This window comes from Haliotis asinina, chromosome 11, assembly GCF_037392515.1.
Source record: "Haliotis asinina isolate JCU_RB_2024 chromosome 11, JCU_Hal_asi_v2, whole genome shotgun sequence".
Classification (NCBI taxonomy): domain Eukaryota; kingdom Metazoa; phylum Mollusca; class Gastropoda; order Lepetellida; family Haliotidae; genus Haliotis; species Haliotis asinina.
In genome coordinates this window covers 38,439,303-38,458,197 of record NC_090290.1, presented here as the reverse complement: position 1 = coordinate 38,458,197, position 18,895 = coordinate 38,439,303, and the positions used below count along the sequence as shown (strand labels likewise).

General features: G+C 38.6%; 1 protein-coding gene across 1 annotated transcript in view; it reads left to right on the top strand.

Annotated features, from left to right (window-relative positions):
• LOC137255409 (corticotropin-releasing factor receptor 2-like) overlaps positions 1-18,895 on the top strand; it is a 160,194-nt gene that overhangs the window by 118,536 nt on the left and 22,763 nt on the right. Inside the window, exons 3-5 of the mRNA XM_067792851.1 lie at positions 5,780-5,877; positions 13,875-13,978; positions 15,322-15,442. Of these exons, the coding sequence (XP_067648952.1) occupies positions 5,780-5,877; positions 13,875-13,978; positions 15,322-15,442 (323 nt within the window). The remainder of the gene's footprint in view (positions 1-5,779; positions 5,878-13,874; positions 13,979-15,321; positions 15,443-18,895) is intronic.

Genomic DNA, 18,895 nt, shown 5'->3' with positions numbered 1-18,895 from the left:
TAACCTCCTAGCCCCTCAGGGACAGCTTATGTTATCCGGAATAATGATAATCATATTGGACATAGCGCTTTGGATTTCAGCTCATTACAAAATGGTATATTTGACAGTGGCGTCACAGTTGGGTCTGGACGGATTCTGGATCTGCTGCGTTTCAGCGACCGGTTCCAACCACTATGTTACAACATTTATCATTTTTTGGTCAAATCCAATTTCAAGACTATACTTTCTTTGCCAGATAGTTTAGTTCATGATGGCAGTGCTGGATCACCTTGTGACACGAGACTTACTACATAAACTTAGGCGCTAATTGGTTTTGTGTGGACTCCATTAACGGAATCAGTGAGTCGGTACATATGAAGTTTTCTCTGAGACAAATATTGACAAATGGGGAGATTTTCCTATTTATCTTTTTAAACCTCGCGCAATAAATAATTGGTGCAAAATAACTATAAATTACGAGAAGTTTTGTGTAATAGAAATGAAGACACGCTCCACCGCTGACAATTCATAACGGAATTTGGACTCAAAACAAATACATTTTTTGCAGAATTTGGTGAATCGATAAAGTGTTTTCCTTCACCTTTGACTTGAATTGAAACTCAATTTTCATTTTACGAGTGGTCAGAAAAGGAATTTTGTCAACGTTTTCCATGATCACTCACTCACTCACTCAGTGCTTGCCTGCCTGATCTGAGGAAAGCCTGAAAGAATGGAGGTATAAAACTTTCACCACAGAACAATTCCAGTGATAGCATTTTTCTTACCTGGGCCAATCATGGGTTCGAGCCATCGATCCTCGACCCCACGACCTGGTTCAGGGTGATATATGTTGCCCTATTTGAATGTATATAATTTACCAACGTGTGCTTGTCAGCCTACAGGTTAACCATGTCTGACCCTTCCAGACCAAACCAATCAACCTTTCACATATCGTATTGTAAATGTGAAAGGTCAGGGGAGAAGATAGTTTCAAGACGTCTGCAGCCTTGAAGAATTAAAAAAACGGATGATTAGATTTTTCATCTCACAGCTGCGTCCAAGAAAAGATCAATAAAGCTACCCCTCTCTCCTCCCGGCTCCCCCTTCCTCAATGTCTCTCAGGATGCCAACATCACAAAAATTCAGATGATTCTTGGCAACCATCTGACAATCAGGTCCCGCTTTGTCGAATATGACCGTCTTCAGTGTTTAAAAGGCCAGAAGGGCATGGTACTCTCTAATCATCGATATGTGGTTGTACTGATTACTGAATGATGCTTAAGATCTCTTGAGATTAGAGAAAATCAAGGTTCTACGAGACCCTGTGTATTTCAGGTAATTGCTTTGGTGTCAGTTGCCGACGTCTGTTGTGTGTTTGTATTTCTGTATTCCTACGGGAGGAATATTAGCATGGAAAAGACTGTCAGTACATCTTGTACTCATAAATAGACCGTATAACTTGCTCCGATTGTCGTGCGCAGGGAACGTCTGTGGTGTCAACTCTTGCTTCAAACGTTTATGTTTTGCTCAACAGCAACGCGGTGTATTGTGACTTGTGCTTATTATGTGACTGATACAAGGGACAAAACATCATGTTGTATTACAGACTACACTTGTATCACAGTATGCTATCTAACCCTGGGGACAGAGTGGACGAGCTGTCTACGGCGCCGGGCCACTTGTGACAGGGTGTAAGAACATTGGATCTAACGTTACTTGCAGGCTCTGTCAGTGTTGTCACAACCCCTTGCGTGCTGTACACAAACCTTACGGGAACCCACTCATCCGATGGTAGGTGACCAGATAGTGGACACATGAACACATGCAGACACCTAGTTGCGGGTATTGTACCCTTGTGAGGATGAGACAGAGTAATAACCCTCTGCGCCTAACAGGCAGCATGAGTTGAATACTCCCCGGGGAGTTGAGTAGGTTGAAAGAATGCTAGAAAAAAAGATCAAGGGAACACTCCAGCGGCTTGAGCATGTACTAGAAGTATGCATATGTATTATGTATAAATATCCTACAAATAAAAATAACGTATGTGACGAACTATATGTTCACTGTCAGAGCAACCATTGTGCTGAGTGAAACGGATGAAACGAACACGTCAATAAGTCTGTCTTAACACAGATGAGCACCGACAACCACAATGAAGTGTTTCTTTTGGTTGGTGTATCATGAACAAAATCGAAAAATATATGCCGTTTCTTTAATTAAGAAAAAACTTATCTGTTAAGATAAAGTAGACTGTAACGATATTCCATATAGCTGTGGCTGCCCCGAGTTCTCATTTATTACAGGTATCACTCGGTCCTAATCAAACATCAGTGAGCCTGAAGGAAAATTTAATCATCAGCCATGAGCCACATGTAGAACCAGATCTCTGAGTTATATTGCTGCTGTAAAAATGTCATGATAGATATCGATTGTTAATCAGTGTCAATTTTCTTTCTAATTTGCACACAGTTAATAGTTGTCTACAATATCTATCAAAGACATGATGCTTCCCCACGGCTTTATCCTAAAACTTTGTTTTGAATATGTTAAATCAAGGTCAGTTCTTTACACACTCAGTACATGTATGTTATCCTACCATGTCATAATTGTAAAGAGCAAAAGCTTACCTTCTTAGAATTTCTGGAATATACCTTAAAGTCATCTGGTCAGGATAAGATCGGAGTTTGAATCCATGCCTGCCTGTAATCCCCCAATCAGTAATATTGCTGTACTGATGTTTTCACACACTACGTTACAACTGGAATTTGGCTGGTGCATCTGCGTTCTTGTCACAGGTCGCACCTGGTGCAAGTAGGATAGTATATCTTGAATTCATTAAGTAAGATCAGCTTTGACACGCCATTGACCAGTAAAGAAAGCATGGGATCAGGGAAATCACTGATTTCGGAGTAAAACAATCAAGGCCGATTGGATGCAATAGCATACGATCACTCGTACACGTCTCACTGTTTCATCAAACAATACGATCACTCCTACAGATCTCACTACTTCCCCAAAATATATGATCCCCGCTACACGTCACACTGTTTCCTCAAAACATACGATCACTTCTACCAGTCTCACGGTTTCCTTAAAAGAAACGATCACTTCAACAAGACTAATTGTTTCCTCAAAACACGTGACCATTTCTACAAGTCTCACTGTTTCATCAAAACATACGATCACTCCTACACATCTCACTGTTTCCTCAAACAATACGATCGCTTCTACGCGTCTCACTGTTTCCTCAGAACATGCGATCACTCCTACACATCTCACTGTTTCCTCAAAACATATGATCAACTCAAAAGTCTCACTGTTTCTTCACAGCACCGGAACACTACAACATGTGTATTGAAAAGAAATCTCTGAAAACCTATGACGATGGATGCTGTTGATTAGATGTGCCATATTTTTTATGTAACAAACTTTCATGATGCTAAATGCAAATACAGAGTTCCCTATCGCTGTATCGGAAAACAGGATAGCTGTAGTTATTCATACTGGCACCGTTCCCAGTTTCCGGCACTTGGGAGTAGTTATGATAAATGCCGATGCATCAGATATTAATATTAGACGCAGATGTATGAATATGACTTTATTACCAGACCTGACTAAGCTACAGTTGCACAGATATTATGAAAACATTGTTTGAAGACCACTCGAGACCTTCTGTACATTTACGTTTTTAGTCATAACATCCCTCAAACCACATCTTGGCTTTTAAAGGGAATTTAATTCAAAGACATGAATGGGTGTTATTCTTCAGATGTGCTGACAACTGAAAAATAAATAACAATTATTCAGATATCGACCTTCTGAAGCCCAAAATGGCGAGAAGCGACGAGCTGGAATAATGGGTGATTATATGAACAATAACACAAGGATAATTCACACAATTATTAAGAGATTTTCCAGATATAAACTATTATTTATTATCAACACGCCATTATTTCAATAATCATTCTAATCATTTAATGTTGTTATGTTTCTTCTTTTAAGTTTTTGTTATTTAATTTTAATTTATTTTATTCGCTATTTTTTCTGGCTGGCGTTGGGGATGGGAGGTTTGCAAGGGGGGGGGGGCGGGGGTTAGAGGGGGTGTTGGGAGGGGGGGAGGTGTCTTGCTAAGTAGTCACATCGTTTTTGAGTGTGTTTTTTTTTTCAGTTTTATAAAAAATCGTGTTAAGGTCATCAGAAGTTGTAACCTTGAGGGAAAGTCACAATTCAAAGTTTCTTTCTATTTTCAATTGTTGTTCTATTGTTGTCACCCAATATTTTCACCTGTGAAAAGGGGACACGAATATTGAGACGACAGCAACAACAACATAAAGAGGTCAAAGCACTTTCCATGGACCAGGTTCCATTGCATCTATGTCAAAGGTGCTTTCATTACTCGCCCGTTCAAGATACTGCAGTGTAATATTTTTACGGTAATATTCCACTAGTGTAATACCGCTTGAGATATGACGTCAAAAATGGTTCAAAGTTGTGACGTCACAATGCTAATGTCGCTGTTGCAATTTTACTAGACCTTGCTTGACTCGCGGAAAGCTGAGAGTCCTCACACTGTAGGCACTTTCGACGCAGTTTCTGTCAGTTAATGTAGGCGAGTAAAAAATAGCGTACTAAACTAGCTTCCGTGAAATACCATTTTATTAAACCTGTTAAAGATTTATTATCAAACTCGTTTTCGCTCGTTCCTGGACCTATGCTTTCGCTCTTTTGATACCAAATCATTAACTCGTTTACTTAAAATGATATTACACGGAACGTCGTTTAGTATGCTCTATATCAGTCACAGTAGTGATGACACCTGGTGTTCCCGAAAGATGCAGCATACCCTGCCCACGGTTGGGATCTGGCACAACGACACTTCAGACACCCCACTGCACACGACACACGATACACAACGCAAATCGAACGAACCATGCACAGCTCGTAAGTAACAGAGCTGCCGTTTGTAACCGATTGAGTGAGCACGGGTCCCCGTAGCATTTAGTGATATTCCAGCAATATTAGGGCGTATGACTTTAGAAATACGTTCCACGCTTTGAACCAATGCTAACGAGCCCGTGCTTGAGCTGAAGAGAAGACGCACTAACCGTTGGGCAACCCTACACCCTATGCAACAGGGAATCCGTATGCCAGTCTGAGCCTACCTCTATCTATAAACTGAAACTATGTTCCAAGGACCCCTTCTCACCCTATTCCCACTCCAATTTGGAATCCATCAATATCCGTGTTTTCCATGTCAGTAAGAACCAGAGAACATCAGGGTTAATGCTGGTTTTCATCAGCCCATTCTTGTCGACAGGGGCGACTCATAGGATCAGATGGTCAGGCTCGTTGACTTGGTTGACACATGTCATCGTATCCCAGTCGATTAGATGGGTGCTCATGATGTTGATCACTGGATTATCTGGTTCAGACACGATTATTTGCAGATAGCCGACATATAGCTGTGTGGTGTTAGGAGGCAAACAAACAAACAAATCTAAAACGTAAGACGCAGCGGTGACTTTGATGGACACGCCAAGTGACTTTCATGGTGGTACGTCATCCTACCCTCACACCACACAACAACCACATGGAGTCAGCAATACTCCTACTTCTCAGTCTGTAGAATCATACGGTACAGTCAGCTGTGTCTCGTCAGAAAATAAAATCAGGTGTCCGGAAAGAAATCGCCTCAAAGATATTTTTTTCCGAATCGAGCCAAAAACAATTACACTTTTTATTGCCTGCGTTGAGCTTTACAAGTGTAGTTCATTAATCTTTTACAAACCTTCTATTTCAGAAAACGCCTCACGGCTCTGTGACGTCGGTGGTGTTTGGGCGAACAAATCAAATTACAACGACTGTTTGACTGTGTACGAAGATCACCATCATGTTGATGTAAGTATACCCGGCTCTAGGCTCCCCTTCAAGCTGGAGTTTAGTAGAAAATCATTATTTTCAAAGGACCTAATCAGACAGAAGTATATATCAAGCCTAGGATTATTGGGTACGCATGAAGAGATCGACAGATGCAAGTTAGGGTTAGTGAAGGTTTAAAGTACTTTCAGGAAAATTCCATGAATACAGAGCTGTACAGCGGGGCTGTGACGGATTTCGCATATTGTGTCGGGAATCGAACACAGGCCTTTCATTTACATGAAAACAAGCGAACGTTTCAACACTACAACCATTATGCGGAATCATTTGCAATAGAAATGTGTATTATGTCCCGCGTATGTTGGAATCCCTCATTTCCCATTTATAGTAAGGCAGGCTTAAAGGTGATGCCTTGTGAATATGGACAAAACCCGATTGGAGGACTATGTTACTATTAAACCCTAGTAGATAAGCCTTTGCTCAGATGAATGCTCACAACGTCGACCCTATGCCGTTTGTTTACCATTAAATGAGTCACTTACGCTGAAGCTACCTATACTACTCGTAAACCAGTGACTGGCTGCACGAAGCACGAACCCATGTCTTCGGCCTGACTGGTTTAAGTCTATTTCCCAACCTTAAAACAGTAAACAGTAGAACACATAGAACACATTTTGAAGAACACTCCAGTTGAATCAGTGTCAATCGTGTACAAATACAGTGTAACAGCGCCCAAGGTGGTGCAATCTATGAATCATATTTGCCTTTGAATTGTAAATACAGCTTGTTCAACTTGACCTGAGCTCTGCATATGCATGAACCGGGAGGTCAAATGGCACAAAGCAGCAGGTTAAGTTTAGTTCATTAAATAGGGAAGCAGAGAATGCTATCAATGCTGTTTTCGTGTGATGCTTTCGTGGATACATGGAGAACACTTCTGAAAAAAACAATCACTTCATATTTTGATTGAATTATTTCTAGGGTCATATGCTATCTAGTTTCACTCTCGGTATTACTCTCTACAGTTGGTTCAATTATTCCTGGAAACTCCAACTGTTTCTTGCTGCCTAAACGTCCGAATCGGAAACATGAAAAGATCTGTAGCTTCCTGTTTACAGAGAGTTAAGAATGTGCTGACGATTTCTGGAGTGCGAGATGTCAAACGGTGTCCTTGTCCCGGCTGTTCGGACATGTTGACAGTCAGACATGGTGACAATCAGACATGTTCTGACATGCTAACAAACATGCACCCCTTAACAATAATAGACCCAACCAGTCGTGACAGAGTCACGCAATGTATTGGTATTCACTTGATCAGGTCAAGCTGAAGAACCCGCGCCGTAGTTCACACTTAGATCTGCACTTCAGAAACAGAAGAAACGCTTGCCGTGAGAATGGGAAAAGAGAATGGGATTGTCTGGTTCGATGTCTTCATTTTATGCATGTCATCCATAGATGGTCTTGATGGCCAATCGCTGGATTGTCGGTTCCAGAAGGTACTCTACAAACCACCATCATATAAAACAAAACTACAAAAAAACCATAATGTTGGTGTACAGATACATGTTTCAAAACCATAAAGCCATGGTATGAAACATACAACTGCTCGGAAGGCTGGAAAAATGATGTACATAGATATGAAACAATGGTGTAGTTTTTGTAAGATTCCTTTCAGGTTAAACTTTAAGACACTCTTTGGTGGTCCTTATGCTACCATGTCATGTATGTTTGAGGCTTCGTAAACATATTTTTAAGAAAGATCAATTAGCCCGGGTTAATAATGAGAGCGCAACGGTAGGGACGCGGTGGAGGGGACCACACATGACTTTCACTCATGTTCCTGTTGATTTTGGTCTTCGGCGTGACAAGCCAACGTCTTAACCACTAGACTGCCCCACCTACGGATATAAGAAGGCTAAATATTAAAGGTCGGAACAAAATTCAGGGTGGGAGATGAGAAACTCAGAAATAAATACGAAAACCTTACTTGTTCTCGAAAAAATGTTTCAAAATATAAGAACATACCTTGTGCGTGTAGATACAACCTTTTAATATTAAAACTTATTTTTGTCACCACGTGGCTCGAACTACAACCCCTTGCATCGCACAAAAGAATAAAAATACTTTAATGTGTAGGAAAAAAGATTTTTTTCCCAACTTACTCTCATCAGTGTCCCAGTCCACCCAGCTGTGAATTGGGTACCTCGTTAGTATGAGAGTGCCACAACAAAAAACTCGGTGCGCCAAGTGGCAGCAAGAGTTGTATACTCCCCAGGGAGTTGAGATTGATAATACGATGTGACGTTGAGACTGACATCCAATGATCGAGGGAACCATATACCAGTGCCTTGAGCAAGCACTAGGTGCATGGATATGTGCGCTATATAAATATCCTGTAATAATAATCACCATATTTCTCAAAGTACATATAAAACAACTTGCATATGAACGTTTCTTGAGATCGAAAAAATGAATAAAAATACTTCAGTGTGTTGCTAACAGATTTTTCTTTCCAAACTTATTCTCATCGCCATACTTCTTAAAGTACATAGCCCACGCTCTGGTACATAAACGATCCATTTACACAGCACCAAAGTATAAAGTTCGTGTGTTGATAACGGTTTTTATCCAAAAGTTATTCTATACAATATTGCTCTGAATGCAAATGTCATCCCTTCACATATGTGATGACACTCAGTAAAACTTTAAGAATGAAATGGATACGCCAGTTTCAAATCAGGTTCGACGAGTGTCGAATGTAACGCTAACATTAAGGTTTTCATATGGCTTCTTCATAAAAGATGTAAACCAATGTCTGTTAAGAGAAGAGATTTGAAAATCGACGGATGAATTAACTCTCATTAACTTTGCAAATAGCTTCACTAATGTTTGCCTTTGAAACATTTTAAATTATTGAACACTTTATTATCAAATTAAACGGCAATCCCAATGTCTTAAAAAGTGTATAATGTTTCTCATATACGCCCTCGCAAGATGGTTTTACAACGATTCTGTTAAATGTCACACATTCAAATTCATATGGTAGATGAGTTTCATTTGGAAACCGTGGGCAGGACAAGGTCGTCTATAGCACAGTAGACAGTCACTGTGGATGGTTAGCCCCGTAATGGCTTCGAATCCTGTATTTACGCAGATTACCTAATTATTATCCTTGGTTTATCACCACTATGCGACCACTCTTGTACTTCGTGGGTAACGTCCATATCAAAATTAACAGTACATTTTCTTTCAATTGATACGCTGTGGTATACCTTAAATACTGTTTCAGTAGAGTTGGTGATACGCCTCGAACATTATTGGTATCACACATTATTGGATACTTTATTGGTATCACTCAAATACTGTTGAAGTAGTTTGAGTGCTAAACCTCTAATATTGTTTAGGTGGGTTTAGTATTAAGCCTAAAATACTGTTTAAGTGGCGTTACTGGTATACATCAAATACTGTTTAAGTAGCTTTACTGGTATACCTCAAATACTGTTTAAGTAGGGTTACTGGTATACCTCAAAATAATGTTTAAGTAGCGTTACTGGTATACCTCAAATACTGTTTAAGTAGCGTTACTGGTATACCTCAAAATACTGTTTAAGTAGCGTTACTGGTATACCTCAAAATAATGTTTAAGTAGCTTTACTGGTATACCTCAAAATAATGTTTAAGTAGCATTACTGGTATACCTCAAAATAATGTTTAAGTAGCTTTACTGGTATATCTCAAATACTGTTTAAGTAGCTTTACTGGTATACCTCAAAATAATGTTTAAGTAGCTTTACTGGTATACCTCAAATACTGTTTAAGTAGCGTTACTGGTATACCTCAAAATAATGTTTAAGTAGCGTTACTGGTATACCTCAAATACTGTTTAAGTAGCGTTACTGGTATACCTCAAAATACTGTTTAAGTAGCGTTACTGGTATACCTCAAAATAATGTTTAAGTAGCGTTACTGGTATACCTCAAATACTGTTTAAGTAGCGTTACTGGTATACCTCAAAATACTGTTTAAGTAGCGTTACTGGTATACCTCAAAATAATGTTTAAGTAGCTTTACTGGTATACCTTAAAATAATGTTTAAGTAGCGTTACTGGTATACCTCAAAATAATGTTTAAGTAGCTTTACTGGTATATCTCAAATACTGTTTAAGTAGCTTTACTGGTATACCTCAAAATAATGTTTAAGTAGCTTTACTGGTATACCTCAAATACTGTTTAAGTAGCGTTACTGGTATACCTCAAAATACTGTTTAAGTAGCTTTACTGTTATACCTCAAAATAATGTTTAAGTGGCGTTACTGGTATACATCAAATACTGTTTAAGTAGCTTTACTGGTATACCTCAAATACTGTTTAAGTAGCTTTACTGGTATACCTCAAAATAATGTTTAAGTAGCGTTACTGGTATACCTCAAATACTGTTTAAGTAGCGTTACTGGTATACCTCAAAATACTGTTTAAGTAGCGTTACTGGTATACCTCAAAATAATGTTTAAGTGGCGTTACTGGTATACATCAAATACTGCTTAAATAGCGTTACTGGTATACCTCAAATACTGTTTAGGTAGCGTTACTGGTATACATCAAATACTGTTTAAATAGCGTTACTGGTATACCTCAAATACTGTTTAAGTAGGGTTACTGGTATACCTCAAATACTGTTTAAGTAGCGTCACTGGTATACCTCAAATACTGTTTACGTAGGGTTACTGGTATACCTCAAATACTGTTTAAGTAGCGTTACTGGTATACCTCAAATACTGTTTAAGTAGCGTTACTGGTATACCTCAAATACTGTTTAAGTAGCGTTACTGGTATACCTCAAATACTGTTTAAGTAGGGTTAATTCCTTACTTACTCATCCACTCAAGACATTTGTATCTATAATCAGTACCATCAATCGCCTTTGTCTCGCCCAGTCGGAACTAGAGTATGAATTATATATATTATATTGCTGGGCTGTTGATGGAGCAATTAATTCATAATGCGTGTTGGTTACTGGTTCAATCTGCCCCATAGAACCAACACTAGTCGCTCTGGGTCCATATTCAATTGATCAGGTGGTCAGGCTCGATCAGCTGAGGAAGCAAGGTTTTATGGATGTCAACTAGGGGTGAAACGGTATCTCGCGATATTAATAGAAAAGTAGCACTTCTGAGACTGACATCCAGCATTTCTATCTAGTCATAACAAGGCAGTTCTGTTCATTCAAGATACCAAAATGTGGTTGCTTTGTTTCATGTCATTAAACAATTGATAAGGTTTGACACTTGTCAGTTTTCTGCATTCTTATAATGTCGCATATAGCGAACCGTAATGAGTACCGTCCTGTGGAAAGTGAGTGAGTGTGTGAGTTTAGTTTTACGCCGCACTCAGCAATATTCCAACAATATGGTGGCGGTCTGTAAATAATCGAGTCTGGACCAGACAGTCCAGTGATCAACTACATGAGCATCGATCTGCGCAATTGGGAACCGATGACATGTGTCAACCAAGTCAGCGAGTCTGACCACCCGATCCCGTTCGTCGCCTTTTACGACAAGTATGGTCGCCTTTTGTGGCAAGCATGGGTTGCCTATTCTACCCCGGACCTTCACGGGTCGTACTGTGAAAAGAGGTCCGTCTCACCTCTAATGTCATCTTCAGAGTTCATGTCAGAGTATATCCGTACGCCTTCATTATGTGAATGAATGGTATGAGTTATATCGCACGTACAAGTAACATAACATATAATTAACCTATAATAAACATCTAATATATCTGTGTGCGCGCGTGCGTGCGTGTGTGCGTGCGTGCGTGTGTGTGTGCGTGTGTTAGTTAGTGTGTGCGTGTGGTCAACTTAAAGATTTTACAGGTAGTTTATCTCTGGAATCTGTTTCATTGGATAATGAAAACTGGTTAACATCTGATGATGAAGTTCTTTATGATTACACTTTTTTTTCTCTCTCTCTCTCTCTCTCTCCCTCTCTCTCTCTCCCTCTCTCTCTTTCTCTCTCTCTCCCTCTCTCTCTCCCTCTCTCTCTCTCCCTCCCTCTCTCTCTTTCTCTCTCTCTCTCCCTCTCCCTCTCTCTCTCTCTTTCTCTCTCTGTGTATGTGTGTGGATACGTAAGCAAAAGCAATAAGCAACACAGATGCAAGATGAAAAGTCAACAGTTAACTAAGGTTGATGTGTGATTGGCAAAGGGCAAATGGAGGACAGCAGTGTACTTAACAGTTAAATTGATTCACCCGATGAAGGACTGAGGATATACACCTAGACACTGTGTTCTTCATAATAAAGAGTTTGACATCTATAAAAACTTTCTTCCTCACGTGTATCACATCTGAATGCCATTCAAAGACCCCGGTCAGCTGATTGAATGCACATTGCAGTGCCACTTGCTGCTCACAATATATATCGATCCTTTACAGTCGGCCTCCATGTAGCTTAAATATTTATAAGGCGGCGTTAATCTAAAAACATTTAGACAAAAACAAACATTGTTATAAGGTGGACACTCATTGTGTTGCAATATGGCACATATACTTATTTAGAGGGGCGTTTAGTCTGTAACCACTACCATTAATACCAGAGACTGAACTCCACCTAGCTTCGAGCTATCAGTCACTGGTTTGTGTGGCCCGATAGCGCTACATTACTGTATATGTTTTGTGGTTGCCCTTGAAGGTCTTAGTCCCATATAAGGGTGTTGGCCAATATACTAGCCATCATATGGGGGATTTCAGCATGTAGTGATCATTTGGTTTACATATCATTTAATCGGAGACGAAAGGATTGGCAAGCAAGCTACAGGCTTTTATTAGATTGCATTGATGCCTCTCCGATTCAGTTTAGAGAGGTAAATAACCTCAAATTATAATAGAAGATAATGACATGACAAATCACAATCGGATGATAATTAATTAATATACTGGACAAAATAAGTGAGGTATAATGGCATTTGTATGATTGATATTACATCAATGTGTCAATGAATAAATAGATCACTATTCATAATTTCAAAATTTGCATATATCCCTAACTATATTTGTCTAGTATATTTTGAAAACAAATTCAGTATAACAACCAACATAGTTCTTGACGCTAACAATTCTTGAACCATATTTGATACCAAATCTGCAAGAGGCGGTGATGAGGTAAATGTATGTATGTATGTATGTATGTATGTATGTATGTATGTATGTATGTATGTATGTATGTGTGTGTGTGTGTGTGTGTGTGTGTGTGTGTGTGTGTGTATGTATGTATGTATGTATGTATGTATGTATGTATGTATGTATGTATGAATGTATGTATGTATGTATGTATGTATGTATGTATGAATGTATGTATGTATGTATGTATGTATGTATGTATGTATGTATGTATGTATGTATGTATGTATGTATGAACGTGTGTGTGTGTATGTACGCATGCACGTAGGTTTATAATATATATATATATATATATATATATATATATATATATATATATATATATATATATATATATACTTATTTAAAGACATATAGAATTATCATTTAGCTGTTCTCAAATGTGCTGTACAGCATCATTTCTTCACACCGCATTTCCAATTTAATTATCCAACCACGTTAAGATATATTTTACAGGCATGAGATTCGAGGTTTTTGAATTCCAGGGACACAAATTCAGCTGAACTTGAGTTCAGAGAGTCTTTGGATGGGTGACCGTATTTGGCAGGCTGGCCCCTGCGAGTCTGTAGGACTTCAGTCCTGCTCAACTATGAAATACATGTGATCTCCCCCTGGGCAAGTGATTTGTTCGAAATTGCCTGTGTTCATCCAGCAGAAAATGGGTACCCGGAGGGATAAGTCATATGACTGTTAACCTTCTAGCGCCAAACAGGCAGCTGGGGTTATCCGGGGTAATAATTTGGTGCTGCTTGTGCGCACTTAGACCATGATCCTTTGTGTTGTCGGGTAGTGCGCTCTATATCTACCCTTATTTATAAAACAACACTGAATTACCGTTATCATTCCAGGGTTTGAGACCGGACAAACTCGGAGTAAGGGTCATCTACAACGTCGGATTTACCGTAACTACAGTGGCCTTGGTGGTAGCTCTTGTAATATTTCTGTACTTCAGGTAAGCTATCCTAGTCTAAACATTGCATTATTATGTTCATTTCTTATGGATGAACAACATAAATTGACGCTGGTAATCTTGAGGCCTGAATTCATACCTTCTGGTTGATATGAGGTATCGTTGAATACGGTATTATGTAAAAAGATGAACATGGATCAGCAACAGCTTCTCAGTGAGTGCATGCCGTTTTAAATATAATAAAATCAACTGGATACGCATACAATTTGTGTCCTATGTTAATATTCCTTTCGACTTGGAAATAAAGGTCAAGCCCACTAACAAACGATTCTTGGTGGAAAATAGGGTGCATTTTTTCTCAACGCGATGTCACTGGCCACATTTATGTGTCATTCGTTACACAAACAGTCCCAGAGAGTTTCATAGTTACCATATTTTACTAAATTATTAACCACCACTTCACCAAACGTTTTTCTAAGTTTATTTCAGCAATAACACAGTGACGTCACCATGGAATCCTTTGCGTGTTACCGTACATATCCTATTGCAATGGTCTGTTACCATGTTGTTGACGAACGTGGACGTTGGTTACCCTGGATCTAATGCAAATTAGAGGGGTCAAATCTTAGTGACTACTTTCAGAGTGTAAAAAACACGGCGTCAAGGGTTGGTGATCGTGTCCGGTCTGACGGCCGTGGTTACGGCACTGTCAGTGATTTGATCCCACAATATTCATGCCTGGATATAATAGATGGAGTAGAGTAGAAAGCGAAGATCAAAATCCATAGATAACGACAGTTTATCGACCGACTGTCAGTGTTAGCGAGATGAATCCAGGTGCACACAATGTCACGCGAACATCAAGGTGTATTTGTTGTTCGAAAGGTTAATCAAAATTTTCTGAAATTCAACTTGAGTTTCTTGTTACCTTTCAAACGTAAGCAAAGATATGTCGACAACAATACGTGCTTTAACATAAAAGCTTACTGGGAACCAGATATCGTAACGCAGTCAAAATGAGCTGTCAATCGAAATAGCGTCACTGAGCCTGTGACGTTACGTATTACTACGCACATATTTTTGACGAGATAGATATACGGGCACATCCAACGAAGTTTAGTTTCATGACTTGTGGCAAATGAAATAACATTTTATTTTAAATCATATAGTAAGAATGGCATTGCTTGATAAATACGTTATGACGCTCGTGTGTAATATCTAGCAATAAGAATAAACACTATGTATTTATCGAACCTTGGAGAGCTAAATGCAAAGTTTATTCCTAATGCAAGCTATTAACCATCCCAAAACACACTCGCGTGAGAACCTATATGTACATCTACTTAAATGCATTTACATCCTGTTGCATTTACATCCTGTTGCAGGAGTTTACGATGTCTACGAAACAAGATTCACTGTCACCTCATCGTCACATTCATCTTGCAAAACGTCATGTGGGTTTTGATGCACAACACCTTGCTGCAGTTATGGAGGACAAAATACGAGGTAATTCCACATACGCGTGATAGTGTTAACTTGAACAACGAGTGTGGCCCTGAAGATGTGTAAACACGATCTCAGTAGATGTGGATCTGGAAGCGATTATATGATTAATAGCATTAATAATTCAACACCAGTTTCCACTGGAGATATCACTTTATGTGAAAATGATAAACATTGTCTTGGTTAGTCTTAGTTACCAAGACGACACAATTACATCTCACTATCACTGTGCAAATGAATCTTTCTGTTTTTACTATCAAGAGAGTGAAAGGTGACATAAAGAGTCATGGATGAAAATAGAATGCTATTTTTGTGCTTTTTGTATGAAGATATCGATGGAGGCTAGACACGTCAAACCTCGGATTTATTGTGTTGCTATATCAAAAGGCACTGTGACGTGATTCTGTGTGTACACCTCTCCCCTATCTCTAAGGAATTTCAATGCACACTTGTACTGCGCATATCAATGGCGAATCCAAACGGGATATGGGTGTTAGGATTTGAGTGACAATGGTTAGTAACGTATATAAAATCACTTCATCTTGATTATTATCATCAAACGATTATTTGATCTATGATAAATCCATGACAAATTGAAATGGAGCTATGTTACACGAACAGAATTTAAATTGCTAAATCACAAGTTCGCAGGTATCTTGAAAAGGACGAAGGTCTGAATTTCCCTCCCGTAGAAAATACAACAGAGTTACTGTCATGATCTATAGTATCATTACTGTTACAAACAAATAAATCATTTATGGAATACTTAAACATGCTGTGTATAATATTTCCCTCGAGTAAGACTTTCAGTCGTATGAAAGTGTAAGGTGGAAGAACAATACAGCACGGTCGCTGCAGTCATTAGCACCTACTCCAAACCGTGAGTCTTTGCTTGTGGACAAAATCGCAAAACTTATGCAGGGTGGTCGGAATAACCATTGGCATTCCTGGCCCCTCACACTTATGGAGGTTTATTTCTTTTGAACTTCTTTTGAAAACCGATGCCCGGGGTTGTAGTCGAGAAAAAAACTTCACAGCTGTATTTAGTGGGCGTTTGACTCAATAACTCAGCAGGTGTTGTATTCGGCGGTGATAAAGGACTACGACGTTTACAAGATATTTGAGACCACCAACACGGTTACAGGCCGACAAAACAAAAATGTAATCTTGACCACCAGAGATCTTTATGATGAAGATGGGCTTCTATGCTTTGAAGATTTGAAGCTTGAATTTGATGCATGAGCTACACACTTAAATCTTGGATATGTTATATATATATAATTTACCCGAACCTTGGAAATGACAATAAATTAATATAGGTGCATAAGAATAAATGACCTACATTCTCTCCAACTGGATTCATAACCCCAGGAAAAGTTTCACGATTATTCTATGACAAATTGTTTGTTGAAAATGTTAAACCTCACATATGCCAAAAATCTGAAATATTATTTGATTATACTGATTTTGATTGTCTCATGAATTTTGATATATGCAGAAAGAAGTTAATAGATGTGAAATCTTTGATTTCAATATAAATTTCTGCACGGAATTATTTGGTACCGAAAAGGAACTTTCTATAATGAATCTTGTTGACATTACAATGTTCTTTTTGTAAATTAAATATTCCACCTAAGACCTTATGCCATATACACCCAGATTGTAAAGAAAACTTGATCAGTGGATCACGGAAAGTATGAAAGAACACAATTTGACAAAAAATCTTTGATGCGGTTTGGCATATTAGGTAAGACACCCATTACTGAATCACATACTCTCCTATTATGAGAGATATATTCACACTTGCTCTTTGAAAAACAAATTCAAAAGTTGATAATTACTTGGGGATATTGAAAAACATATTCAACTCTGAAAAAATCATTTATATAATATAATAATATTTTAAAAGCTTTTTAGCCAAATGGTTTCCCATCATGCAACTATTTAATCCTGAATAACTATCTAACCAAACCATATTAATTTTGATACTGATATTTATGTGCTATATCTCTACTGAGCAGATAAGCTATTATGTTCACATGCTCTTCTCTATTCTTGTATTCAACAATACTAAAAAAAACCCATAAAAATCAAAATCAAATATTATCTGGGTAAACTCGACCTTATGGTAATTCTAAAGACTCTCTCACTTCTGCGGTAGGAAACAAAAGGAGGACAGTGTATAGATTCCAACGTTCATGTTTGCAAGGTGGTTGAAATGAGGCCCAAGTATAAATGGTGTTCCATTCCAGTTAGAGAACAAAAGACGGGGGGCATTGGCTTCTTGTCAAACATTGCAAGAATGATAAGTGTACTGTCTGGTTAAGTACATGGCCATCAAACTCCCATTAGGTGTGCGTTGTAGGACCTGATTCACGCACACAGCGTTCAGCCTGGATGATCAATCTGAGATTGAGGAGGTAGGAGAAGCTACTGGCCACTTGTGTAGCAGGGTTACAAATTCTGCAGGGTTAGTTTAGTTTTCGAACACGTCTTCCATGAGGACGAGAGTAGACCATTGGTATAAGCGTATGTTCAAATCTTTGTAGGGCATTTAGAAGTGGAATGCATAAGAAAAATCAAGATTTATGGATGTCAACGTCTTTATATTGAATAACACGATGTTTCGGATCCATAAATCTTGCTTTTCGTTCGTTCCTACCAATAAGGGGTTAAGGTTTGGCGTTCATGGTCCATAAGGGTATTTTTGTGTGTTCGTGAAGCCATTGGTAGTCAAGCTGTGGTGTAAACTTCATTCATGAAGGTGTCACAGGATCCTATGATAGTGACTTTAAATCACAAATTAACTGTTGTCAGATGCATGTGTATTTAGCGTGAGTTTAATCAAGTTTCCGAAGGACCTATACATGTATGTCATGTCATTTCTCACTCTCTCCCAACATCAAGAATTAATTGGTTTGACGTTTTAGGAACATCAATAAGCGTTCAGAGCTGAATAAGTGTCTGAAACTGGAACACACGGAAAGAAATGTGTCAAAAACAATATGTTTCGTTCCTATATGTATGCGGAATACGAGTTGCACTTATTTTACGTGGGGACATAAAGTATGAAGTGCTTGGTTTTTATTCCACGTTGTATATGTTCAAGGTCGGACATCAGTTCTGGTCAAATAATCGTACAAATGTTTGTTAAAAGTGTCACAAATACAGTTCTGACTGTCAACACACGTCAAGGTCCGGGTTAGAATATTCATCTTTTGTAACCCATGTTCGTCGTCTAAGGCGACTAACGGGATTGGGTGGTAAGACTCAGTGACTTGGTTGACACATGTCATCTTTTCCCAGTTGCGCAGATCGATGTTCAGTTCATGATACTGTTTAAAGGTACTGTGTACCCATTCACTGTTTTTATTGTAAAACGAATTCATAACCTTGAAAATATTATTGTCATGAAGCTCAATAAATGATGAAACTCAGTGAAATTGGAAAAATCAT